This window comes from Salvelinus alpinus, chromosome 14 (genome assembly GCF_045679555.1).
Source record: "Salvelinus alpinus chromosome 14, SLU_Salpinus.1, whole genome shotgun sequence".
NCBI classification, from domain to species: Eukaryota; Metazoa; Chordata; class Actinopteri; order Salmoniformes; family Salmonidae; genus Salvelinus; species Salvelinus alpinus.
In genome coordinates this window covers 4,181,974-4,209,549 of record NC_092099.1, presented here as the reverse complement: position 1 = coordinate 4,209,549, position 27,576 = coordinate 4,181,974, and the positions used below count along the sequence as shown (strand labels likewise).

The window sequence follows — 27,576 nt, the reverse complement described above, 5'->3', positions numbered from 1 at the left end:
GAGAAAATCCCTGGATATACTGTACTGAGAAAATCCCTGGATATACTGTACTGAGAAAATCCCTGGATATACTGTACTGAGAAAATCCCTGGATATACTGTACTGAGAAAATCCCTGGATATACTGTACTGAGAAAATCCCTGGATATACTGTACTGAGAAAATCCCTGGATATACTGTACTGAGAAAATCCCTGGATATACTGTACTGAGAAAATCCCTGGATATACTGTACTGAGAAAATCCCTGGATATACTGTACTGAGAAAATCCCTGGATATACTGTACTGAGAAAATCCCTGGATATACTGTACTGAGAAAATCCCTGGATATACTGTACTGAGAAAATCCCTGGATATACTGTACTGAGAAAATCCCTGGATATACTGTACTGAGAAAATCCCTGGATATACTGTACTGAGAAAATCCCTGGATATACTGTACTGAGAAAATCCCTGGATATACTGTACTGAGAAAATCCCTGGATATACTGTACTGAGAAAATCCCTGGATATACTGTACTGAGAAAATCCCTGGATATACTGTACTGAGAAAATCCCTGGATATACTGTACTGAGAAAATCCCTGGATATACTGTACTGAGAAAATCCCTGGATATACTGTACTGAGAAAATCCCTGGATATACTGTACTGAGAAAATCCCTGGATATACTGTACTGAGAAAATCCCTGGATATACTGTACTGAGAAAATCCCTGGATATACTGTACTGAGAAAATCCCTGGATATACTGTACTGAGAAAATCCCTGGATATACTGTACTGAGAAAATCCCTGGATATACTGTACTGAGAAAATCCCTGGATATACTGTACTGAGAAAATCCCTGGATATACTGTACTGAGAAAATCCCTGGATATACTGTACTGAGAAAATCCCTGGATATACTGTACTGAGAAAATCCCTGGATATACTGTACTGAGAAAATCCCTGGATATACTGTACTGAGAAAATCCCTGGATATACTGTACTGAGAAAATCCCTGGATATACTGTACTGAGAAAATCCCTGGATATACTGTACTGAGAAAATCCCTGGATATACTGTACTGAGAAAATCCCTGGATATACTGTACTGAGAAAATCCCTGGATATACTGTACTGAGAAAATCCCTGGATATACTGTACTGAGAAAATCCCTGGATATACTGTACTGAGAAAATCCCTGGATATACTGTACTGAGAAAATCCCTGGATATACTGTACTGAGAAAATCCCTGGATATACTGTACTGAGAAAATCCCTGGATATACTGTACTGAGAAAATCCCTGGATATACTGTACTGAGAAAATCCCTGGATATACTGTACTGAGAAAATCCCTGGATATACTGTACTGAGAAAATCCCTGGATATACTGTACTGAGAAAATCCCTGGATATACTGTACTGAGAAAATCCCTGGATATACTGTACTGAGAAAATCCCTGGATATACTGTACTGAGAAAATCCCTGGATATACTGTACTGAGAAAATCCCTGGATATACTGTACTGAGAAAATCCCTGGATATACTGTACTGAGAAAATCCCTGGATATACTGTACTGAGAAAATCCCTGGATATACTGTACTGAGAAAATCCCTGGATATACTGTACTGAGAAAATCCCTGGATATACTGTACTGAGAAAATCCCTGGATATACTGTACTGAGAAAATCCCTGGATATACTGTACTGAGAAAATCCCTGGATATACTGTACTGAGAAAATCCCTGGATATACTGTACTGAGAAAATCCCTGGATATACTGTACTGAGAAAATCCCTGGATATACTGTACTGAGAAAATCCCTGGATATACTGTACTGAGAAAATCCCTGGATATACTGTACTGAGAAAATCCCTGGATATACTGTACTGAGAAAATCCCTGGATATACTGTACTGAGAAAATCCCTGGATATACTGTACTGAGAAAATCCCTGGATATACTGTACTGAGAAAATCCCTGGATATACTGTACTGAGAAAATCCCTGGATATACTGTACTGAGAAAATCCCTGGATATACTGTACTGAGAAAATCCCTGGATATACTGTACTGAGAAAATCCCTGGATATACTGTACTGAGAAAATCCCTGGATATACTGTACTGAGAAAATCCCTGGATATACTGTACTGAGAAAATCCCTGGATATACTGTACTGAGAAAATCCCTGGATATACTGTACTGAGAAAATCCCTGGATATACTGTACTGAGAAAATCCCTGGATATACTGTACTGAGAAAATCCCTGGATATACTGTACTGAGAAAATCCCTGGATATACTGTACTGAGAAAATCCCTGGATATACTGTACTGAGAAAATCCCTGGATATACTGTACTGAGAAAATCCCTGGATATACTGTACTGAGAAAATCCCTGGATATACTGTACTGAGAAAATCCCTGGATATACTGTACTGAGAAAATCCCTGGATATACTGTACTGAGAAAATCCCTGGATATACTGTACTGAGAAAATCCCTGGATATACTGTACTGAGAAAATCCCTGGATATACTGTACTGAGAAAATCCCTGGATATACTGTACTGAGAAAATCCCTGGATATACTGTACTGAGAAAATCCCTGGATATACTGTACTGAGAAAATCCCTGGATATACTGTACTGAGAAAATCCCTGGATATACTGTACTGACAAAATCCCTGGATATACTGTACTGAGAAAATCCCTGGATATACTGTACTGAGAAAATCCCTGGATATACTGTACTGAGAAAATCCCTGGATATACTGTACTGAGAAAATCCCTGGATATACTGTACTGAGAAAATCCCTGGATATACTGTACTGAGAAAATCCCTGGATATACTGTACTGAGAAAATCCCTGGATATACTGTACTGAGAAAATCCCTGGATATACTGTACTGAGAAAATCCCTGGATATACTGTACTGAGAAAATCCCTGGATATACTGTACTGAGAAAATCCCTGGATATACTGTACTGAGAAAATCCCTGGATATACTGTACTGAGAAAATCCCTGGATATACTGTACTGAGAAAATCCCTGGATATACTGTACTGAGAAAATCCCTGGATATACTGTACTGAGAAAATCCCTGGATATACTGTACTGAGAAAATCCCTGGATATACTGTACTGAGAAAATCCCTGGATATACTGTACTGAGAAAATCCCTGGATATACTGTACTGAGAAAATCCCTGGATATACTGTACTGAGAAAATCCCTGGATATACTGTACTGACAAAATCCCTGGATATACTGTACTGACAAAATCCCTGGATATACTGTACTGAGAAAATCCCTGGATATACTGTACTGAGAAAATCCCTGGATATACTGTACTGAGAAAATCCCTGGATATACTGTACTGAGAAAATCCCTGGATATACTGTACTGAGAAAATCCCTGGATATACTGTACTGAGAAAATCCCTGGATATACTGTACTGAGAAAATCCCTGGATATACTGTACTGAGAAAATCCCTGGATATACTGTACTGAGAAAATCCCTGGATATACTGTACTGAGAAAATCCCTGGATATACTGTACTGAGAAAATCCCTGGATATACTGTACTGAGAAAATCCCTGGATATACTGTACTGAGAAAATCCCTGGATATACTGTACTGAGAAAATCCCTGGATATACTGTACTGAGAAAATCCCTGGATATACTGTACTGAGAAAATCCCTGGATATACTGTACTGAGAAAATCCCTGGATATACTGTACTGAGAAAATCCCTGGATATACTGTACTGAGAAAATCCCTGGATATACTGTACTGAGAAAATCCCTGGATATACTGTACTGAGAAAATCCCTGGATATACTGTACTGAGAAAATCCCTGGATATACTGTACTGAGAAAATCCCTGGATATACTGTACTGAGAAAATCCCTGGATATACTGTACTGAGAAAATCCCTGGATATACTGTACTGAGAAAATCCCTGGATATACTGTACTGAGAAAATCCCTGGATATACTGTACTGAGAAAATCCCTGGATATACTGTACTGACAAAATCCCTGGATATACTGTACTGACAAAATCCCTGGATATACTGTACTGAGAAAATCCCTGGATATACTGTACTGAGAAAATCCCTGGATATACTGTACTGAGAAAATCCCTGGATATACTGTACTGAGAAAATCCCTGGATATACTGTACTGAGAAAATCCCTGGATATACTGTACTGAGAAAATCCCTGGATATACTGTACTGAGAAAATCCCTGGATATACTGTACTGAGAAAATCCCTGGATATACTGTACTGAGAAAATCCCTGGATATACTGTACTGAGAAAATCCCTGGATATACTGTACTGAGAAAATCCCTGGATATACTGTACTGACAAAATCCCTGGATATACTGTACTGAGAAAATCCCTGGATATACTGTACTGACAAAATCCCTGGATATACTGTACTGACAAAATCCCTTTTTCAAAACCGCATCCTGAGCAGTTGAAGGTGTATTTCTCTCTCTCTCTCTCTCTCTCTCTCTCTCTCTCTCTCTCGCTCTCTCTCTCTCTCTCTCTCGCTCTCTCTCTCTCTCTCTCTCTCTCTCTCTCTCCTTAAAGGTAATTATCTCAATAGAGTCAGACATGGTGGTTTTGCAAATGAAGAACCGGGCAGGGTACCCTTCACGACTAACAGTTGATATAGCTGCAGTGGTTTTGCAGCTGTAGGGGCATCCCTCTTTCTGCATTCACAACAAACACACATCAAATCCTTCCTTCTGCTGAGTAGAAATGTTGGTTTATGCAATAGGTGTATCCCTCCCTTGCCCGCTCTCTCAAAACCTTCACACACATCAAAAAGATTACAACCCTTTTTCTCTCGAGCTGAAATTGTGTTTTTTTGTTTCGTTTTTTTTATTTATTAGGGTTACTCCTGGGATAAATGGAACAATCACTGTATACTTGATTTCTCTCTCTCTCTCTCTCTCTCTCTCTCTCTCTCTCTCTCTCTCTCTCTCTCTCTCTCTCTCTCTCTCTCTCTCTCTCTCTCTCTCTCTCTCTCTCTCTCTCTCCTCTCTCTCTCTCTCTCTCTCTCTCTCTCTCTCTCTCTCTCTCTCTCTCTCTCTCTCTCTCTCTCTCTCTCTCTCTCTCTCTCTCTCTCTCTCTCTCTCTCAAGACAGTGGAGTCACATGCTCAGCTGCATGCACACACACACACACAGCAGTTGCACACCTCACCGCCAGCCCAACCCTGATTGACACACTTTGGATGTTTCTGGAATATTTTAGGTGCTTTTCCAGCCCGCATCGGAAAAGCCCTCTCCGTCTCTTTCTCCTCCATGTTGTCATGGAAGATAACAGGAAGCATATGAAAAGCTAGTCTGGTCACAGATCTGTTTGTGTTATCATGTTTAGCATGACAAGTAGTTGAGATGGTATCACCAACAGATCTGGGACCTGCAGGCCAATAAAAAAGCTGCTTTCAGTTTTACTGTTTATCTGAGGGCTTATGTCAACATTCATATTCTGATACGGACATTACTAAACAATATGGAACGATCTAACTTCCATCTCAATTTTTTTTTTTAAATCTATCATCAATTCAAGTGATGTAAACGGTAGACTGTTTGTCATTCATGAAGGGAAAGAACATGTATCCGTTGTTTCAATACAAAGATGAGTGTGCAGCCCTGTCGTGGCTTTACATTACAGTACCAGGGTGTTCTGTGACTGTTTTGCATTCAGACATTTCCCAGACAATCAAAATAACTAGTGCCTCCACTGTGGTTTAATATGACATTTGTGTGTGAAACCCTTCAGGAATAAATATGTTCCATTGGAAAAGGTAATCGTGTTGATGACGGATTTTCCTGGAGAAAAAAAAACCTACCAGAAATACAATGATAGCTGGCATAGAGAGTGAATGTCAACCCGGTGCTCCACTTTTGTTTTGCCTGTTCACCCTCTGAATGACACACATACACAATCCATGTCTCAATTCCCTCAAGACTTTGGATTTAACAACTGACTTCAATAAGGGGTCATAGCTTTCACCTGGATTCAACTGATCAGTCTATGTCGTGGAAAGAGCCGGGTTCCTTAATGTTTTGCATACTCAGTGAATACATTTAGTAGAACATGGGTTTGGATGCAATCGATGAAAACCCTTTGAACCGTAGAACTAATCCAATCATCTACGGCGGCAGGTGGCCTAGCAGTTAAGGACATTGGGCCAGTAACTGAAAGGTTGCTGGTTTGAAGCCCGAGCTGACTAGGTGAAAAATATGTTGATGTGCCCTTAAGCAAGGCACTTAACCCTTCTAAGTCACTCTTGATATGATGGAAATATAATGTATTATCCAGGTATCACTGGCATGGCATTGAAATAGGCCATCAAATCGTTTGATTGGATTTCCCATTGTGGCAATAAACAACCAATGTATTTGTACATTTGGCGACAACACAGACAAAAATCCTTCTTGTCCACCTCTAAAGGAACATCTACACCTGGTCAAAGACCTGCAATCTCATTAATTTAGGGCAAAACTCTCTCACAGGACACATTCCAATAGTATACTATAGATAGATAGAGTCCAATGTTTTCTGGAATTGTAATCAGATACTATTTGAAATCACATCATCAGACAGATCCAATCATGATTGAATCACACAGAAGTGTCCTTTGAACGTCTACACTAGAGGTCGACCGATTAATCGGCATGGGCGATTAATTTGAGCCGATTTCATGTTTTCATAACAATCGGTAATCGGCATTTTTGGACACCGATCATGGTCGATTACATTGCACTCCATGAGGAGACTGCGTGGCAGGCTGACCACCTGTTACGCGAGTGCAGCAAGGAGCCAAGGTAAGTTGCTCGCTAGCATTAAACTTATCTTATAAAAAACAATCAATCTTAACATCATCACTAGTTAACTACACATGATTGATGATATTACTAGTTTAATTAGCTTGTCCTGAGTTGCAAATAATCAATGCGATGCCTGTTAATTCGTCATCGAATCACAGCCTACTTTGCCAAACGGGTGATGATTTAACAAGCGCATTCGCGAAAAAAGCACTGTCGGTGCACCAATGTACCTAACCATAAACATCAATGCCTTTCTTAAAATCAAGACACAAGTATATATTTTTAAACCTGCATATTTAGTTAAAAGAAATTCATGTTAGCAGGCAATATTAACTAGGGAAATTGTGTCCCTTCTCTTGTGTTCTGTGCAAGCAGAGTCAGGGTATATGCAACAGTTTGGGCCACCTAGCTCGTTGCGAACTGTGTGAAGACTATTTCTTCCTAACAAAGACCGTAATTAATTAGCCAGAATTTTACATAATTATGACATACCATTGAAGGTTGTGCAATGTAACAGCAATATTTAGACTTATGGATGCCACCCGTTCGATAAAATACGGAACGGTGGCGTATTTCACTGAAAGAATAAGCGTTTTGTTTTCGAAATTATAGTTTCCGGATTTGACCATATTAATGACCTAAGCTCGTATTTCTGTGTGTTTATTATATTATAATTAAGTCTATGATTTGATATTTGATAGAGCAGTCTGACTGAGCGGTGGTAGGCAGCAGCAGGCTCGTAAGCATTCATTCAAACAGCAGCTCTTAGCAATGCTGGGATGCACAGCGCTGTTAATGACATCAAGCCTACCAACTCCCGAGATTAGGCTGGCAATACTAAAGTGCCTTTCAGAACATCCAATAGTCAAAGGTATATGAAATACAAATGGTATAGAGAGAAATAGTCCTATAATTCCTATAATAACTACAACCTAAAACTTTTTAACTGGGAATATTGAAGACTCATGTTAAAAGGAACCACCAGCTTTCATATGTTCTCATGTTCTGAGCAAGGTTAGCTTTTTTACATGGCACATATTGCACTTTTACTTTCTTCTTCAACACTGTGTTTTTGCATTATTTAAACCAAATTGAACATGTTTCATTATTTATTTGAGACTAAATAGATTTTTATTTATGTATTATATTAAGTTAAAATAAAAGTGTTCATTCAGTATTGTTGTAATTGTCATTATTACAAATATATATATAAAAATCGGCTCATTTAATCGGTACCCGCTTTTTTTGGTCCTCTAATAATCGGTATCGGCGTTGAAAAATCATAATCGGTCGACCTCTAGTCTACACCTGGCCAAAGATCTTCAATCTTAGGGCAAAACTCTCTCATAGGACACATTCTAATAGCATACTGTAGATAGAGTCCAATGATTTATGGAATTGTAATCAGATCAAATCACATCAAATACTTTAGCAGGACATGATTGAGCTTTTCTGGAACAATGGAACCAATAGAGTAGCAAAAGTGCAAACCCTGCCCATTTGGCACTCCAGGCAGGCTAAAGAGAACGCTACAAGTATTTGAATGATTTTTTATAGTATTTCAACTGAGATCTGCTTGTTACAGATTCCCACAGGTATCGTCAATGTGATATGCATTCTATAATATATTATCAATCCATCTTAACTTTGTGAGAAGAAACATTTAAATGAGGCTACATATATCACATTTTGTCTGGATTCTGAAGTTATTATCCAATACAACAAATAAATGTGTTCGCATGTGTGTGCTGTCCAATACTGCTCTGAATATGTATGGGGCACATTCAGCAGGTTCAAAAGAAAACAGGCTCAGTATTTCCATAGACTAAAAATAATGCATTTTCCCCCTGAAAAACTCACAATCAGCAGTTAGTTGACATGCTCAAACTGATCCTGTTGTCATGGCTTTGAATGATAGGTGAGTAGATGTATAAATTGCATAACAATTAGCAGTGGAAGACTGAAAGACCAGCATTTTATGATTTTTTTTTCCTTTTAAGATTTAAGTATTTTAACTGTTTTAACCTTTTCACACGTGAGTTCCATATATCTCACGTTGATAGTTTTATGCACGTGATGCAGGAATACACTCACTGTTCCAAAATGTGACCCGATTCAGGAAACTAGGCGTATGTCGCAAGTCACGACTTCACAGGAGAGCTGGTTGAACGTAAAAAAATATATTTTATCAACATACGTTTTTTGGCAGAGATGCTTTCTCGAACATGTGAACCTTCATGTGCCTTAATATTAAACTTGTATGCCATCTGTAAATACGAATAAAATAGTTAAATTACGAGCCTAGTTGGTTTAGCCACAGAAAAAGCGAGCAACCTTCCCGTTAGCCATGATTGGCTGAGAAAATGAGTGGGCTGGACATGCCGAGAGATGAATTTGGATTGGTCTACCATATAGCACGCGTCTGTCTATTGGAGCTGGTCAGTATGTTTAGATAATTGTGTAGAACGCAGCTTTTTTTTTTTTTTAACGTATCGCGTAGTAAAACTGCATAAACCTAATGTCAACTTAAAGTGTACTGTTAGCTAGCTAACATTAGCTGGCTGGCTAGCTAGCTAGCGTTTTGTGTATGCTCTACACTTTCTGGAGGACCGAATTTTGAAATCAGTGGAATTCGGGTATGATAGCTAAAGAGATGGAGAAAACACCAGTCTGGATTACATCGTCAAAATAAGGCAACCATGTATGGCATCAGACAGGAGACGCATCCAACCGTGATGTATACTGGTAAAATGTTTAGATATTACACGTTTCTAATTTTGACAGAAAGTGGTTTAATTTCAAGTGTACTTTTAGCTAGCTAACGTTAGCTGGCTGGGTTGCTAGCTAACGTTACGTGTATGATCTTATTCTTCGTATCTCAGACACAATTGCTTGACTAGTTATAGCCATAGAACCTGGTTGGTTAGCTACCTGCAGATTCATGACAAAGTATTTTCATTTCACGTTAAAGTGTACTGTTAGCTAGCTAGCTAATGTTTGCTCGCTGGTTCGCTAACTAACGCTACGTCATGCATTTGGGATTAATTGTTTACCTAGCTAGCTATCTAGTTACATAGTTACAATAGACTCTTGTCTTATTGTGCCAGAGCGCATAATAACTGATACATATTTGAACGCTCAACACCCGTTGAATATGTCCGGTGTCAGTAGACGTCAGCAACAAAGCGTAATTCAATTGCTGCCAGCAGCACAGTTAGACACCAGCACTCTGGATAACATGAAAAAAGCCTAACCAGCTCTGCTAGGGCAAGTAAAACGGTCAGACTGGGTTGTTCTCTCATTATGTGTCTGGAAGTAGTTAGCCAATGTTAGCCAGTTAGCTTGGGTAATTGACTGTAGTTCTGAGGTCACAGCTCTCGAACAACGTTACTTATTGGCCATAGCGTCCAGTGTGCTCTCTGAACGCGAAACCACAGTGAGCTGTTCTCTCTCTCTTAGATGTCTGGAAGTAGCTGGCAAGTTAGTACAGAACGGTTGGATCAACCCTTAAAGAGATTGGTGGGGCTACGGCTTAAGAGGGTGTGAACAATGCTGAATGGGTGTAGACAAAGAAGGGCTCTCGAATAGTTGTACCAAAACATTGAAAGACCGTTTTCTCAAAAGTGAGTTTACAAGTTGGCCAACTTTCAAAGCAGAATTACTTTCCCATCGTTTCCTTAAATGCAGTGTATGATATACAATTTTGTAGCTCTGAGTCTCTACTTTTATCCAATGTAAAAAACAGAAATCCAAACATTGCTACATAAGACCGAATCCAGGTTGTGAGTCACAAATGTGATTGTTACGCAACAGGACAGTTAATACGCGCTGCCTGCTAATTATCTATAGACTATGCTTCAACTTGTCAATTTCAAGTTATATTCTAACAAGTTCTATTTTCTAACAACAGTTTGATTTGAGGGTTGTTCCGCCTCCTCTTTAATTCACATTGAAGTAGCCCATTTCAGTGTTGCGGCCAATTTATGTTTGAGGCTTTACTGAGCTGGACATACTTCCCTCTTCGAGGAGAGCCCTTCCTCCGCACATCATGTATGCAGACATATGCACAGTCTTGCACGAACTAGCAAATTTTCTTGCTGGTGCTCGCATTGTTGCATTTATGTTTTCCTTACAAATAATAACTTGTGTGCGTTCCTATCAAAGTAAGTGCCTTATTTTCTGTATAACGTGTTGTCGTTTCTACTGTAGCATACAGTATGAATGTATGGGGCATAATGTATTTACAGTTTTATTCACATGTTTTCAAGTACTGGTGACAAATAATGAATTCCGATTATTGCATCGATTGTAATAGACACCTACTGTGACGTGTGTAAAATACTTTTTTGAAGGTTGTACTGATTATAATGAGCTAATGCTAAGCTATTTGCTTGCTATGTGTGGCACCATGTCTGTTGACATTATACAATGCATTCTGGGTGTCACGTAAATGTCTGTCAGACCAAATATTTTATAATGAGGTGAAGTAATGGTTCACTCAAATTTTGAGTAAACTTTCGGAAATTAATGAAGGGAAGTGAATTATCGTAGATGACACACCCCCTTCAATATGCATACTGCAAACAGACCATACTCATCTTGTCTCCTCTTATTATCTTCGGTTGACAAGAAAAAAACAAATATGGCGGCACGCACAAACTACCCATCATCAGATTACTTCAGATTTCTAGAAAGTATATTTCGATTAATGTTGAGCTCACCCGTGATGTGATGAATTATAAATAGTCAATGCTATTGGCTAATTAATATTGTGGTTTCTGTCAGAGGAGAGTTCTCTAAATATGACCGCTTGTGTTATGTCAATCTTTCCTCAGTTAGCGCTAGGACTCATGTAGCCTACATTTCACGGTTTGGATGATTGTGTATGCTGTCGCTACTTCTGTGCATGTCTGAATATTGCATCCCAAAATAAACGGGTCACATACAGGACATAACTTTGTAAGGACTGTGTTTGTGCATAATGTTTCTGTGAAAAACCAGTGAGGCTTTCTCAAATGCTGACTGTTGTGTCAATCAAAACTGGACGTTCGAAATAAGCGCCATAATCACACCGGTTTTAGCGTACGCTGCAAGGACCACTGTAGAATGATCACACCCGTTTTGTTGGTACGTGTGAAAAGGTGACGTTTTTAAACTGTTTTAGGTGGCCTAAGTTGATGGAGATTCACCAGGTAAGTTGATGGAGACTTGTTGGAGATAGAAGTGAACAATCTGCAATGTTCTGCCCATTTCACCTCACTGATAGCGTATACACCCATGTTGCCCACATCTGGTCCAGGGGGATGCATGACATTCAGTATGTCCATGTGGAAGAGGGACTTACTACTACTAAGATACTAAGAAATGCATGAAGAGGTTGTCTTTCAGATGCAGACATGGAAGCTGTTGTTCAGTTGTTTTTTTGCCAAACAAAATTTAGTAGAATCCTAAGAATCATCAGAAATTCAGATTAAGGACAATGTTTGTGAAAACATTGCCATAAAAATGTTATAAAATGGTGAATTTTCAAACGCTTTTACAAAAAAGGACTACAGCTATACAATCAGTATGTGTGTTGTGGCCAATGCATGAATCCAGGTCACATTCGTGTTCACTGGAGCTTGCAACGAAACTTCACAGGCAGTCCCTCTCTGTTTTAGTCCAATTTCTTCCATTTGGTGCCTAATGAACACCACCCAGCACTATGATCCATCCAACGGTGTCAACTGCGCCACAGTAAAGAAAAGCCTGGTCTCCTCAATCGAAAACCCACACAGTCTCAGAAAAACGAATCATCTAGGAAAAAGCTCTCCCCTGGAAGCTCTATTTCCAGTGTATTCTCAGCTGTGGAAGCCCTGAAAAAAAGACAACTGCATTGTCCGCTCGCGTTATAGCGCCGCGTATGATTGGTGGAGCATTCAGCTTTATTTTGCTGTAAATGTCCTTCCGGCGAGGCCGGCATTGAATTAAGCACACCAAACAAGCCATTACTCTTCCTTCAGCCTGTGTGTGTTTGTTTCTGTACACGTGTGCGTGCCTGCGTCTGTGTGCATGTGTGTGTGTGCATGCATGTGTGTGTGTGTGTGAGAGAGAGAGAGAGAGAGCACTCGAGTGGGCAGCATTTCCTAGCAGCCCCCTGTGAGCTCCGAAAGCCGTGGTGGTGGGTGAAATCGCTCGCTAAAGATTGTCCCCAACAACTCTCATGCGAGTGGGAAATGAATGAGATATCGTCCCACTGGGCCAGTAATTAGTAATAACGGCTATAGTAATAACGGCTATGATGAAGATGAGTGACAACCAAGGTTTCATCCCAAATAGCACCCTATTCCCTTTCTAGTGCATTTTGTTTTTTACAGGGCCCATAAGTAGTGCACAACATAGGGAACAGGGTGCCATTTGGGACGTGGCCCAAGTGTTCGCCATGTGGTCTGACTACAACTCTATCACTCAGCAACGAGAACAAATCATACATTTCTGAGTAGCTTTTTCCACCACTACACTTAATTCTTATCATGCATTGTCTTACGACAGAGGACCTGTTTTAAGAAAGGCTAAATGCAATGCATCGCTTGCCAATACTTATCAGGGCAATGTCGTCTGTCACACGTGCTCACATGAACACACACCCACGCAAGCAAATACATACACACACACACACAAACAGACAGAGGGGCCCCTGAGTTGGCAGGTGTGTTGTTGTCAAGGCGTTGTAGGAGCAGTTTGTCACGCTGGATAAGCCTGGCATCAGTGTCTTTGACTCTGGAATTTATTAGCGACAGATTGCCCCGTAGACACCAGTGGCAGGTACCAAGATACACAGCTACGCCACATACCCAAGCCCACAGCGCCTATTATGGTTTCATTAGGCCCCGGCTTCTCTGTTGGCATGATCTAGCATCAAGTCCTGCAACTGCTGGGATCTCTGTCCGCAAGCCAGAAGAACTGGGTTATCGGACAGTGCAGTGGGCATCCAGACAGGCAGGGACTAGGAATGGAAATATGCTGTCTAGCTGGCTAAATACAGCACTGTTAAGCCTGTGTACTGTATGAGTTTTGGATTTTTGGATCGGAGGATATAAATGAAAGGCAGTGGCCCACAGGTTCAATACAGTTATGTGAGGAAAGATTATGTTTGAATGGCGTAGCCTCTTATCAGGGAACTATTAACCTTTTAGGTCTCATAGCAATTGTATTTGTTGTTCATTCTGGGGATGTGTAAGGCTTTGTTACATGCACAATGCAGTTCATCAGTTCAGCAGTGTGCATGTAGGAGCTTCAAAGCGGACAGGCCAATTCAAGCAAGACGTGGTGACAGCTCCGTTTTAAAGCAGGGATCATCACCTAGATTCAGCCACAGGACGATTGTTTTTCTTGAGCGGATGGTATGCGGGGGGCGGAACATAGTGACAAATCATTTGTAAATGGCAAATTGACCACAAGAAGCCCAAAGAGATATAATATTTCAAACCGTGCTTACATTTGTATACGATCACGTCTCTCTATTACGCGTGGGAATACTTCGGAACAGATTCTCAAAACTAAATATTTCCTTGTGTTTTTACAGGCTTTTACGTCCAACAATATTTTTGTTTTTTTTTCAGCTCAGAAATTTGGCCCGCGGGCCACCAGTTGGGGAACCCTGTTCTAAAGCATCACGCACAGCTCGTCTGTTGCCTGTCATCTACCTGAGATTGCATATAGGCTAAATCAGGGGTAGATTTGTTTTATCTCTCCTTCTCTCCTTCCTGCCTGTGAGGGACCAACAAACAGACTGCTATAGTCAACCATAAGAACCATGGGATTGGCCGCCACAAGCTATAGCAGGGACCATCAACTCCAGCCGCAGGACGGGGCCGGAACACAATTACAAATCATTTGTAGACTGCAAATTGACCGAAAGAAGCCCAAACAGATATAATGTTTGACTAAAACATAATCATTTCAAACCTTGCTTAGATTTGTATACAATCACATATATCTCTCTATTATGCTTGGGAACACTTCGGAACAGATTTACTAAATTAAAATCACTTATAGCGGATTTCCTGGTGGTTTTACAGTCTTTTATGCCCAACAATTAAGAATTTCAGTATATATTTTTTTTTGATCAGAAAACTTGGGGGGGGGGCAAATAAAATCACCTGCAGGCCAAGTCCCATACAGGACGCCAGTTGGGGAATCCTGGGTTATAGCCTACCACACGTGTTTTCTCCCTTCATTAAACATTTACGGATGATGGGATAGTCAGTGCAAATATTATACTGTCATGGTTTATCTCTGAGTTTCGTGAATTAATGATATTAAATCAATGTTAATGCACACATTGATTTGCCTACTTCCCAATGAGGGGTTACCCAAATGAATGATGTGTATAAAAAGGTTGACTTTACAGCACAATGCGTTACCCACATAAGTCACAAAAGACACCTCACAAAACACGGGACACACAACTTCTCACACCTTGTCTCCGTAGTCTCCTCTTCTTCAGGCCGAAGATACGCACTTTGGAGAAGATGTCGACCAGGTTGCCATTGCAGAGCCCCTTGTTCTTACTGGGGCTCTTCCTCCGCCTGTTCGGGGGTGGTCGGTCTACATGCTGCTCCCGTGCCTCCCTCTTCTTCCGGATCAGACCGCTGGCAATAGCGGCTGCCATGGCTCAATGTCTCACTGCTGCTCAGGTCCGGTCCGCACTCCGTCCGCACACGGAGCACAGACCACATAAACAACCGCCTCTAGTCGCTCACAGCACGGTCACAGTCCCATTTTGGCGGCTAGACGGTCCGTGGTGTTGAATCAGGTATATTTAAATAGTAGTCTACTTTTTGATAACTGCCTTTAGTGTACAGACACTACATTTTAGTGCTTATGAAACATTGCGTTATCGTTAATTGTACGGTTCGTGAGAATCATGAAACTGTTGTCATAAAATTATTTCATTCCATATTTTCAGGAGTCCAGTTGGTGAAATTGCTTGGCAAAAACTCACCCCAAACGAGATTGCTCAACAGTCATATCTGCGTATTGATTTTCGGTTTATTGGGTGACATTTTCACTTCCATCCCCTGCTAAATGTCCAGTGTGTGTTGTAGCCTCCCCTTCCCACACTCCTGTCTCTTCTTCTCCTTTTGTCTTCCTTCCCTCCTCTCGTCCTGGAGACCGGTGCAGGATTCAGAAGTCGGCACGCTGGACAGCGGTGGCCACGCTGTGTTGAGTGTGTGCGCGCGTGTGTTCCGCCAGCCGTCCAAACAAACAAACAAAAGCGCTTTTCTGGGTGATTATCACCGTCGGACGAGGGGCACTCACTCGCCAGGGTACAGCATAGGATAACACGACGTTTACGCAGAAATATTAGCCAAGTTGACCATTCAATACGCAACACTGCTCCTGAAATGGCCATTCATCTCGGAGAGTCAAATATTAGCCAATACATGTCGGTACGATAAATACGACATCAAAGTAATACGTAAATATCAAACGTGGCTATATCTAGGCCTATTGAATAGCAATATAGGCTATACCTATCCGACCGCATGGCTGCATGATGCGTATTCACGTCTTCTCTTTGTATAGTCCATTTCCCTTCACATCTGGGCTGTCATTGTAGATTGGTATTGTGGTCAAAGAGAAACAAACACAACACACGCGATTGTACACCGATTGGAGAGAGAGAAAAAAATGTAGGCTAACCTAAGCTTAACCGGGTCCTGTGCGGATGACGTCTGGACGGTGTGACAACTGCATACAAATAGATAAACTTACGCTGCCGGATGCGGAGGAGACAATACGGCTGTCGGGAATGTCATATTAAACCCACCGTTCGTTGGAGAGACAGCAATCAGGTGCGTAATCGAAAAGACAGGATAGGAGACCCCGCAGGGAAACACATAGGCTCTCTATAGGCACCATTGCACAGGCACACCTTTCCCGCGCAAAAGCGCATTTGGCATCAATCCCGCGCTGTAAGAAAAACGATGAAGGGTGACTCTTGTTTCCGTCTATAGATCATCCCATCTTCCACATCAACAAGTCTTAGCCACTCACCCTCTCCTTTGCACTCGCCTCGGAGAGGAAAGAGGAGAATACCCTCTCTCCCTCTCTTTCGACCTCTCGAGCACAAGTCCCTCACTTCAGGCGTCGCTATCAACCGGTAGTGAGATTTGACACATAAAGGCGGCTTCAGCTGTGCAATAACCGACGCCCCGCTCCGAACATGCTCGCAACTAAATTGCAATGGGCATGTAATAGGCTCGTTACAAATATGGCTGAAAATACATATATTCGTATATGTTTTAATGTGTATGGGACCGTCCACCATTGCATGTATCCATGTAGGCATTTATTGCCCGGTAGCCTACGCATGACCTTGGGCAGGCAGCCTATTGGAAAAGAGTAAAACCGTGCATCAAAATGTAGGCTATTGAACTCCTCGCTAATCAAATTAAATAAAAGTGTGTGCTTCAAGTGCTTAAACAGAAGGAATAGCTTAACTGCAAAAACATAGGGCGGCAGGTAGCCTAGCGATTAAGAGCGTTGGCCCATTAACCCGAAAGGTTCAAATCCCTGAGGTGACTAGTTGAAAAATCGTCCAAGTGTCCTTGAGCAAGGCACTTAACCCTACAAATCGCTCATGTAAGTCGCTCTGGATAAGAGCGTCCGCTAAATGACTAAAATGTCAATAAAATCTGCAACTCGAGTAGCATGATAAAGGAATGATTACTATCGCCATTTAATCTCACAATAATATCACTCCGTCTATCTCTCAACCACTTTCGGGCTCATTCATTTCAGTGCCTCATTCCTTTGCCACACGCACACACACAGCCCACTGGGCACACACTGGTTGAATCAACGTTGTTTCCACGTCATGTCAATGAAATTACGTTGAACCAACGTAGAATAGGCTTCTGTGCCCAGTTTGAGGGCGCACAGTGCTAATTTCTGGATAAATCGTTGAGCAAACCATAGGCTACACAAAAAACAATGACGTATTCAGGAGAGACACTTCAGAAAAATAATTTCTGTCAACATATGCTGGATTGGTGGTTCTAATACTACAAAACAACACCATAAATCATTAGATATTTCTCTGTTAGATGGATATCATTTCCAGAGACAACATTCACAGATAGAAATTAAAACGCAAGAGAGCCATCTGCCGTTTGTCGCCGCAATTAATTAAAGAAGTGGGAACATTTGGGGACAGTGGCATCACCGGGCTCTAGGCTACACTCTCTTTCCACACACGATCGAGCATCCACTTGTTGATGTCAAGGCATACCGGGCTGAGATGCATTGCCAAATGGCCGGGCCAGGGCTGGATTCGTATGCATTCTCTTTCACGTTGCACCTGGAAACTAGGGAGCCGGTCTGAGAAATTATTCAGCGATATGAATGTTTTTTATCACTGCGTCATTTTAGGGCCTACTAATAAATGTTTTAGCCAGGGGTAGATATTCTGGATGTTTAAAGAGAGGAGGGGGCATGCCACATGCAATCCCTATTTATATTTAGAGGGAAAACCATCTAACCTTATTAAATCAAATGTACAATGGGGTTCGAAATTATTGATACCCATGATAAAGATGCACAATAATGAGTGTATAAATAAATAATTCAAATACTGAGCTATATTGTATTCTCCCAAAAATTGGGAAATTATATTATTTTATACTAATACAATTGCTCAAAGAAAGATATTTTTTTCTCAAAAAGGTAGCGATCAAAATGATTGACACCCTAAAGATTCTTATAAATAAAGTAGGCCTTTTCAAAAGTTTACTATTTCCTCCCATATTCCTTGCACGCAATGACTTATTCCACATTTTGTTGCAGTACAGCCTGAATTCAAAATGGATGAAATACATTTTTTGTCTCTCACCCATCTACACACAATACCCCAAATTGATTGAAAATGAAATACAGAAATATCTCATTTACATAGGTATTCACACCCACATAGCCGCTGAAAAATCAGAATACAAAAAACAATGTTAATATATACAACAAAAAAACTATTGAAAAATAAAAAAAGTAGTGCACTGGGCTTTACTAGTCCTTTATTGGTGGACCGATATAGCCCTCTGTAGCTTTTTATGTTGAATGTTGAATGTTTTTATGTTTTAATTTATTTAAGTCAACACTGTTACTAGGCCACTCAGGAACATTCAATGTCATCTTGGTAAGCAACTCCAGTGTATATTTGGCCATGTGTCTAGGTTATTGTCCTGCTGAAAGGTGAATTAGTTTCCAAGTGTCTGGTGGAAAGCAGATTTACGCAGGTTTTCCTCTAGGATTTTGCCTGGGTTTAGCTCCATATCGTTTCTTTTTATCCTGAAAAGCTCCCAAGTCCTTAACAATTACAAGCATACCCATAACATGATGCAGCCACCCCTATGCTTGAAAATATGGAGTGGTACTCAGTAATGTGTTGTTTTGGATTTGCCCCAAACATATCACTTTGTATTCAGGACAACATATAATTGCTTTGCCAGTGCCTTGTTGCAAACAAGATGCATGTTTTGGAATAGTTTTTTTCTAAAACATGCATCCTTATTCTGTACAGGCTTCCTTCTTTTCAATCTGTCAATTAGGTTAGTATTGTGGCGTAACTACAATGTTGTTGATCCATCCTCAGTTTTCTCCTATCACAGCCATTAAACTCAGTAACTGTTTTAAAGTCACCATTGGCCTCATGGTGAAATCCCTGAGCATTTTCCTTCCTCTCCGGCAACTGAGTTAGGAAGGACACCTGTATCTTTGTAGTGACTGGGTGTATTGATACACCATCCAAAGTGTAATTAATCCAAAGTCTGATTAACACCATGCTCAAATGGATATTCAATGTCTGCTTTTTTCATTTTTACCCATCTACCAATACGCGCCCTTCTTTGCAAGGCATTAGAAAACCTCTCTGGTCTTTGTGGTTGAATCTGTGTTTGAAATTCACTGCTTGACTGAGGGACCTTACAGATAATTTTATGAATGAGGTACAGAGATGAGGTAGCCATTCAAAAATCTAAAATCATAAATCCATTAAACTTATTATGTGACTTGTTAAGCACATTTTTACTCTTGAACTTATTTAGGCTTGCCATAAAATGGTTGAATACTTATAAGACATTCCAGCTTTTCATTTTTTATTAATTTGTAAACATTTCTAAAAACATAATTCCACTTTCACATTATTCATTTCTATTGGGCACAAAAGTATCTGAAACACAATCGAAACGAACTGCAAATGCATCCTACACGTTTGTAGAGTCACAAGCTTGATGTACTCATTGCGTGCTAGGAATATAGGACTAAACTTTTGACTACTTTATTTATAAGAATATTTCCTGGTGTCAATAGTTTGGACCCCTACCTTTTTGAGGAAAACAATACCCCTGTGACCGGTCTATACGTGTGGGGTGCCTGTCTTCGCACGTAAATGTTCCTCGGATAGATTGCGCTCAGATGCCGCCGCAGAGACATGCACAGTTGGAGACAATGCAGTTTATGTTGCAGCCAGCAGTGGACACTGTCAGCCCAACAATGACTCTACACGTAGGTACAGACACAGTACACCACCGGCACAGTGCAGTAGCAGTGGGATATGGACAGAGACTGTATGACATGATAGTCTGGCTATAATGTATTACCTGCACTGTAAATCAATACAATTTGAACAAATGTTTACTAGAACATGACAGGACTATGTTTTCCATATGTGGAGACAGACTTTCAAAAATGTTCTTGCACAACGAATGAATTGCTATTTCTGTTTGAGGCTGCATGTAAAATTCTTGTCTTTACCCACTGCCATCATTACATGGCAACACGAACAGATAAATGATCCAATTGCAAATCATATTTGCTGCATTGTTATATTTCCCACAGTCAATACAGGGACATAATTTCAAATCAGTGTACAGCCTCATCCCCGAAGCGAGGAGAATTACATGACAAAACAATATGTATCCAGCTGCTTGCTGAGAGGAACACATGACTTATGAGAGATTACAGTAGCATGTTCAATGAGCTACAAAACATACCCATAAAAACTATTGCTACAGCATAGAACTATTACAACGAGCATGATGCTGCAGTATGTTGTGTCCTCGTCTGCAACCCGCACAGCATGCAGCCAATGCTTTACTGGTTAGTCTCTAGCAGGGCTGAAGCATACAGAGAGTATATGGGGGACGCAGACTGGATTAGACTACTGCTTTACCAGCAATACGCCACTGGGGGAGTAGTGCTGAGAGATCAGTGCTTTTTGAGGTCGATTTGATTATACAAAAATATTCACTTTCGATGTCGGTTTCTATTATTTGGGTTGAATGTTGTGTCAGAATAAAACAATGAATAAAAGTCCCGTGATGGTAGTGTCTGCCCATTTCTGCGTATCACTTATTAACAATCATTTATTCACATTACTTTAATATACCGAGCATACAAAACATTAAGAACACCTGCTCTTTCCATTACATAAATTGACCAGGTGAATCCAGGTGAAAGCTATGATCCCTTATTGACGTCACTTGTTAAATCCACTTCAATCAGTGTAGATGAAGGGGAGGAGACAGGTTAAATAAAGATTTTTAAGCCTTTAGACAATTTAGACAAGGATTGTGTATGTGTGCCATTCAGAGGGTGAATGGGCAAGACAAAAGTTTTAAGTGCCTTTGAACGGGGTATGATAGTAGGTGCCAGGTCACCGGTTTGCTTCCAGAACTGCAACGCTGCTGTGTTTTTCACGCTCAACAGTTTCCCGTGTGTGTCAAGAATGGTTCACCACCCAAAGGACATCCAGCCAACATGGCACAACTGTGAGGAGTATTGGAGTCAACATGGGCCAGCATCCCTGTGGAATGCTTTCGATACCTTATAGAGTCCATGCCCCAACAAATTGAGTCTACTCAGTGTATATCCCCTCACGATCACACATTCTTCTGACTCTTCCATAGCAGGCATAAAATAAACAGAGACCAGACAAGTAGCTGCGCAATGGATTATGGTCATTGTAGTTAGTTACCACATTTAATGCGCTAAACTATGTAGAACATTGGCCTGTTGGAAACTGCAACTCTCTACTACATCGCACAGTTCAGGCTGGATCTGATTTAGAGAAACTCTGCAATGTGTGTATTAAGCTCTCAGAAAACCCCAAACCGAAATGGAACTCAAAAGATTGAACCGACGTAAGTCAATAAGTTGTTTAAAAAACAGAAAATAACCAATATTTTAGTTAATCATTCAGCACTACTAAGGAGTCGACACAGCATGTGGAGATAGATAAGTCTTTCCTTCACCGAGTGGAGACATAAACTTATTCCCAAAAAAATAATGTAGAGAGTCTCTACAGCAGTAATGCAAGCAACGGTCTGAATCCATACAATATCTATGTTGAATATGTCTATGCCATGGTGAAAGATAAGCTCGGGTAGGATTCTGAACAGGAAGTTCAAAATGATATCAAGCTGCATAGCATGTGAGCTACCGTCAGATAGTGCTTGCCAATAAATAATTGAGCATACCTGCATGTCTAAACCAGATTACCATACTACATTCGGATACTGATGAGGATTCTGCTGCAAAACCAACCCCCCCACTCCCATTGAGGTAATAAAGTACCAGTACATTTGACATGTTGATATCAGACACAGAAACCTTGTTATAAGACATTATAAAAGCTCATACATGCTTATAACAAGTCATAAAGCATTATACCTGGATGCTTGAAGTAAATATTTACCAAGTGTTTTCTACTCCTTCTGCTGTTCTATTCGTTACTGTCCTGTAGATAGAAAGTTGAGCACATACCTACATGTCTTTTCCTTCGGAAAGTGTGGGACTCCATGGTCGACCCATTCCAACCCCTTGCAGGCTAAGAGCCCTTCTTTACTGCATGGGATCTGACCTGGAATGATTTCTGCCCCATTTATACAGCTTATACTAGGAGATAACGTCGTTAGTGTGAACTGACAGTCCGCCCCAAACTGTTCAAATTCATTTGTCACTTAGGCGCTCTTTAAGGTGGGAAAATAAGGAAGAGGAGCGAAGTTTGTTTTCTGTTTAAAACTGGTGTATTGCACCAATAACGACTGAAATTACAGTGGGGCCGTCATACTCAACTGCACTGTACGACTGAAGTTTCAAAAATCCAATCAAATTGACATCGGACACTACTAGGGCACCCAAATCAACCGTGACAACACATCATTGCTAAGTCGACAGATGTTCGACTTAGCAATGAGAATTGATGAGAATTGGCCAAAAAAGAAACAACAGAAATAGCAGAGTTGGTCTTGTTAGTATACTAAAACCCGTTACCACCACTGTGGATGTCAGTAACAACCCCCCCCCCCCCCATCCCCACGAGAAGAACAATGCACATGCTAAGATGCAGGGAGGAAAACAAAAGGCCAGACAAGAGGAAGACTATAAAGCTAACTGATCCATTAGGGCTGGATTCACTTATCAAATCTCCTTCCGCAGAATTACGTTAGTGCTTACGAGATGTTCTGCCGCAGAGGAACAGAAAATGTCAGCGGATGGGACTTCAATAAACAAGGCTGTAGATTATTCCTACTAATTTGAGTCGCTCCGGGGGCCTCTCCACTCTCCTAGTCCCCTCCCTGATGGGGTAAATTGTAAATTGGGAGTCAGAACATTTTCAGGGTCGAGACTGAGATGTGGAAAAATGAGAAATGATTTTGCTTAGCAGAGAATTATGTCATTTCGTTCCCTTCTTTCCATCGCTCTTTGCTAAACTGTAGGGTTTAATCTAAGTCTTGAAATGTCACTAGTCCATCCAGTGAGGCAATCCGATGCAGGGTCTTTAAAAATAACTGGCTTAGCCAGCAAAACATGGCCGTGTGTGTGTTTGTGTCCACTTGTGCCCCCACGTGTGTGTGCCCGCATCTGTGTATGGATGTGTACCTTCTTGCGTGTGCGCATGTGTGTGTGTTTTGTTTGAGAAGTCTAATACTCTAAGCTAATCAGGCATTCTAGATGTGGGGGGTTGTACATAAGCAGATTATGAAGAAAATGAAAATGGAGCAAGCTTCTTAAATGGTGCTTAAATTGCTCTCATAATATTCTGAGTGAATTAGTGTACCTGAATGAGGTACTAGGAGGTAGTCCTTAGATTAACTGCATTTTTTCTGTGATTCCATATTAGTGTTTCATATTGCTGTGTGCAAAATGTCACAGGGACTGCTTCACCTTCAAAACACAATCTAATCGATATTAATGGAATGGACTAGTTATACAGCAATAATACAAATGAGATCGTGGGTAAAAAGTTCTACGACAATTGATTGCGTTGAAAAAGGAGACCCATATATTAGCCCTAAACTTCAATTCAGAGCCCAATCAAATCACCATGAATTATACAAGAATGCATTTTTGTTTGTTGTTTTACAATAATTGATCATTGAAAAGATTATAACGCCTAATTAATTTCCATGGAGATGGGCAATAAAATGATGAAAGTGTATCGTACATAATAGCAAGCTCTAAAATGTGTTGCAAAACATTGGGAACGTGAAGAAATTATCTTTTATTGGGCAACATATTACTGTTACTATACATCCCATCTGGACAAACAGGTACAAATGAACAAGGTGATGGCATCTCCCAAAAAGACTGCAACAACAAGAATTCTTTCAAGGCATAGATGCTCTTATTTATTAAAAAGCTGACGCGTTTCGACCTCAATCGGTCTTTATCAAAGCTTGCCTACAAATATCATTCTAATTATCCGCCATACAGTACATCTGAGTTCACACTGCCCGGTTCATTTTAAGTTGATTGCAGATATTACACCTCGAAAGCCAAGTCAAGCTAAGAACCCTCAAATACTGACACAAACATTGATTATTCACAAGCTCTTCTTCTTATAACTACTTAGAATTCAATGGGTCTCCAAACTGTTTGTTTTCCTATCGGGCGGTAGCCATAAAAGCATTTATATGCTCATCATGTATAATAAATATGTCATTGGAGTATATTTGTAGCCACAGAACAATAAGGCTCTCTGTTGTGAGTGGGATGGAGCAACGCCCTTCTCACTGTGATAGAATTAGGTCTGCATCCCAAATGGCAACCTATTTTCTATATAGTGCACTACTTTTGACCAGAGCCCTAATGGGCCCAGGTCAAAAGTAGTGCACTTCATAGGGAATAGAGTGCCATTTCAGACGCAGCCTAGGACGAACCGGAGGTGTCAACAACCTCCAACCGAGACACTAATGAAACACAATAACCAACGGTGGCCCAGAGGGGCCAACCTATAGGCCACAGAACCATTAAATCCTCATTTGCAATCCTCCATTAACGATCAAACCAGTGCTGAACTTCTCTTCACATAAAGATAACGACAGCTGGGGACATGTTTTTATACGGTTACCTGTCCAGCGACTGTGAGAGAGGGGAGAGAGATGGGGGGGAAAGATAGGTGAAAGATAGAAAGGCGAGAGATAGAGGGTGACAGTGAGAAAGAAGGTGGAGGTTGAAAGAAAGTTGAAAATGGTGAGGGAAAGAGAGGTGGGCGGTACGAAAGAGAGAGAGACCACACAGAGTTTGACATTCATTTAAATTGAGAGCAAATCATAAAAACACCTCAAGTGCCTAACCAAAACAGATTACCATGGAGATAATGTTCACAGAGGACCCTGATTTTGGCCAGTGCTCATAATAGGCTGTGACCGTTCTCTCCCTGTAAGTGAAAGGCCAAGTGGATCGATGCTTAATCTGTAAATTGTGGCTGTGGGGTTTTGCCATTTAATTAGACTTTTACACGTTCACAGGGAACCTGATTATAAAAGAAGGAAAGACCACAGCTGTGTAATAATGCCAAAAGATTAGTTGGAGGCCTGCAGCAGTGCAGCCTTTACACTCAGTGATTAGTTAAGTGTCATACCTAGACTCTTCCCAATCCAACCAATCACATGTCAAGACTCGATTGGATGTTTGTATCCATGCACGTACAGCGAGAAACTTCACTAACATTTTGATGTTATTCTTTCTCCTTGGATGGAAATAACAGAGAGAGAGGGAGAGAGATAAAAATGAGAGCGAGCAAGAGAGGCAGAATGATGACTGCAGACAGCTTGCGTGCTGGTAACACACATCACTATCTTTTGCTCTCTCTTTGACACACACACACACGCACGCACACACGCTTCCATCCTTTGATCCCATTTGAAGTCTGTAGCAGTGTAGGAACATGCCCTGTCAGCAACACTGCAGAGAGAAGTTCCTAGGAGAAGCCCAGGGCAGCGTGAGAGAATATCAATTAGCCTACACACTACACCCCTCTGACAGACCTGAACCTGGGGGGCGTGTGTGTGCGCAAATCCCAGGGCGGCCAAGAGAAGCCCAGGCTCAGGAAATGCGCTTGTGTTTCTTAAGCCATAAAGGGTCTCATGGAATAGTAATTGAGTTGAAATAAGGTCAGCCTTCATTTGAGAGAGGTCCATTACCATGCAGAATTATAAGGCAATTCCAACATCGGAACAACAGGATATGATCTTAGTTTGTGCATGCTCTGTAATACAATAAACACACTGATGCACGTTAATGCTGAAACATACATCTTGAATAATAAAGAAACAACCTATATTGGACATACATTTTGCTCCAAGGGTGGTTGAATAGCTTTAAGGCGAGCATAGCCTATACGGGCTTTCTATGCCTCGCCATATTCTATAGTAGAGCAGCAGACATCACAACCTTCCTCGGATAACTACCCGTGTGTGTTGATTTCTCCCACACGCTTCATTCACATACATGCCTGGCACACACACACACACACACACACAAGTACGCACACACTCACTCACACACGCACACACGTCTCACACATAGGCCTCTCTCCTGAACAAGCCCAATGCTATCAAATAGCATCAAACAACCACAGAGCCCGGGAAAGACCTCTAGAGACGGCTACCACTGAGCCTTCAGGAATTCCACCCACACACACACACACAAACGCACTGAAGATGCAAACACACACAGACATACTCAGCACGCATACACACTCAGCATTCAGGTATTCAGCATGCTTACACACAAATACACACTAAGCACTAAGCACACTAAGCACTAAGAAATTCAGTTTGCACGCACCCATACACTGAAGGACACTGCACAGAAACACGCTACCACAGTATCAGCAGATGAAGAGATATTCCCATTAGGATCAGTGTAATATAATGTTACTGTAATAGCCATCCAAAAGCTGCTTAGTGCACCACTGTGGATTATCCTCGTGCAGAACTATGTTCAACGACACAGGGCTTAGGTATTGTAAAGGCAGATATATTGTATTAAAACGTATTACTAATAGTTCTGTGGCGGTCATGAAAGGTCATGCAAAGGTTAATTAAGATAACTGCTTTTAGCATCTCCGGACCTCCACGCATACAAGCTGCTGATGTGTGCCTTAGGAACATGTAAAAAAAAGTCAAATAAAACAATTTAATATAGACTATCACAAAAAATCCATTATTTATTTTAGGCAGGTCTAAAGAAACATTATGATATGAAGAAAATGTATTTCAGAAGAACAGAATATGAGTTGATGTTATCTGGTTATGCTCCATGCCATAGGCTGTAGACTTGTTCATTTAGCTGACAAGATATGCTTATAAGCCCCATGCCATTATTTTATATTATATGATTTTATAGTAAGAAGAATATAATTGAACTTAGCAGAATAAAATCAAAAGGTTATTTTTCCCATTCCAGAGCGAGTGCGCATATGA

General features: G+C 40.8%; 1 protein-coding gene across 2 annotated transcripts in view; it reads right to left on the bottom strand.

Moving 5' to 3' along the window:
- The window catches only part of fgf14 (fibroblast growth factor 14), a 329,652-nt gene that overhangs the window by 96,402 nt on the left and 205,674 nt on the right, over positions 1-27,576 (bottom strand). The window contains exon 1 of one of the 2 annotated variants that reach the window (XM_071341955.1): positions 15,284-17,072. The exons of the other annotated variant lie outside the window; for it this stretch is intronic. Within the exon in view, the coding sequence (XP_071198056.1) occupies positions 15,284-15,476 (193 nt within the window). The 5' untranslated portion in view covers positions 15,477-17,072. Of the gene's footprint in view, positions 1-15,283; positions 17,073-27,576 lie in introns of those variants that run through there. 2 annotated transcript variants of the gene reach the window in all.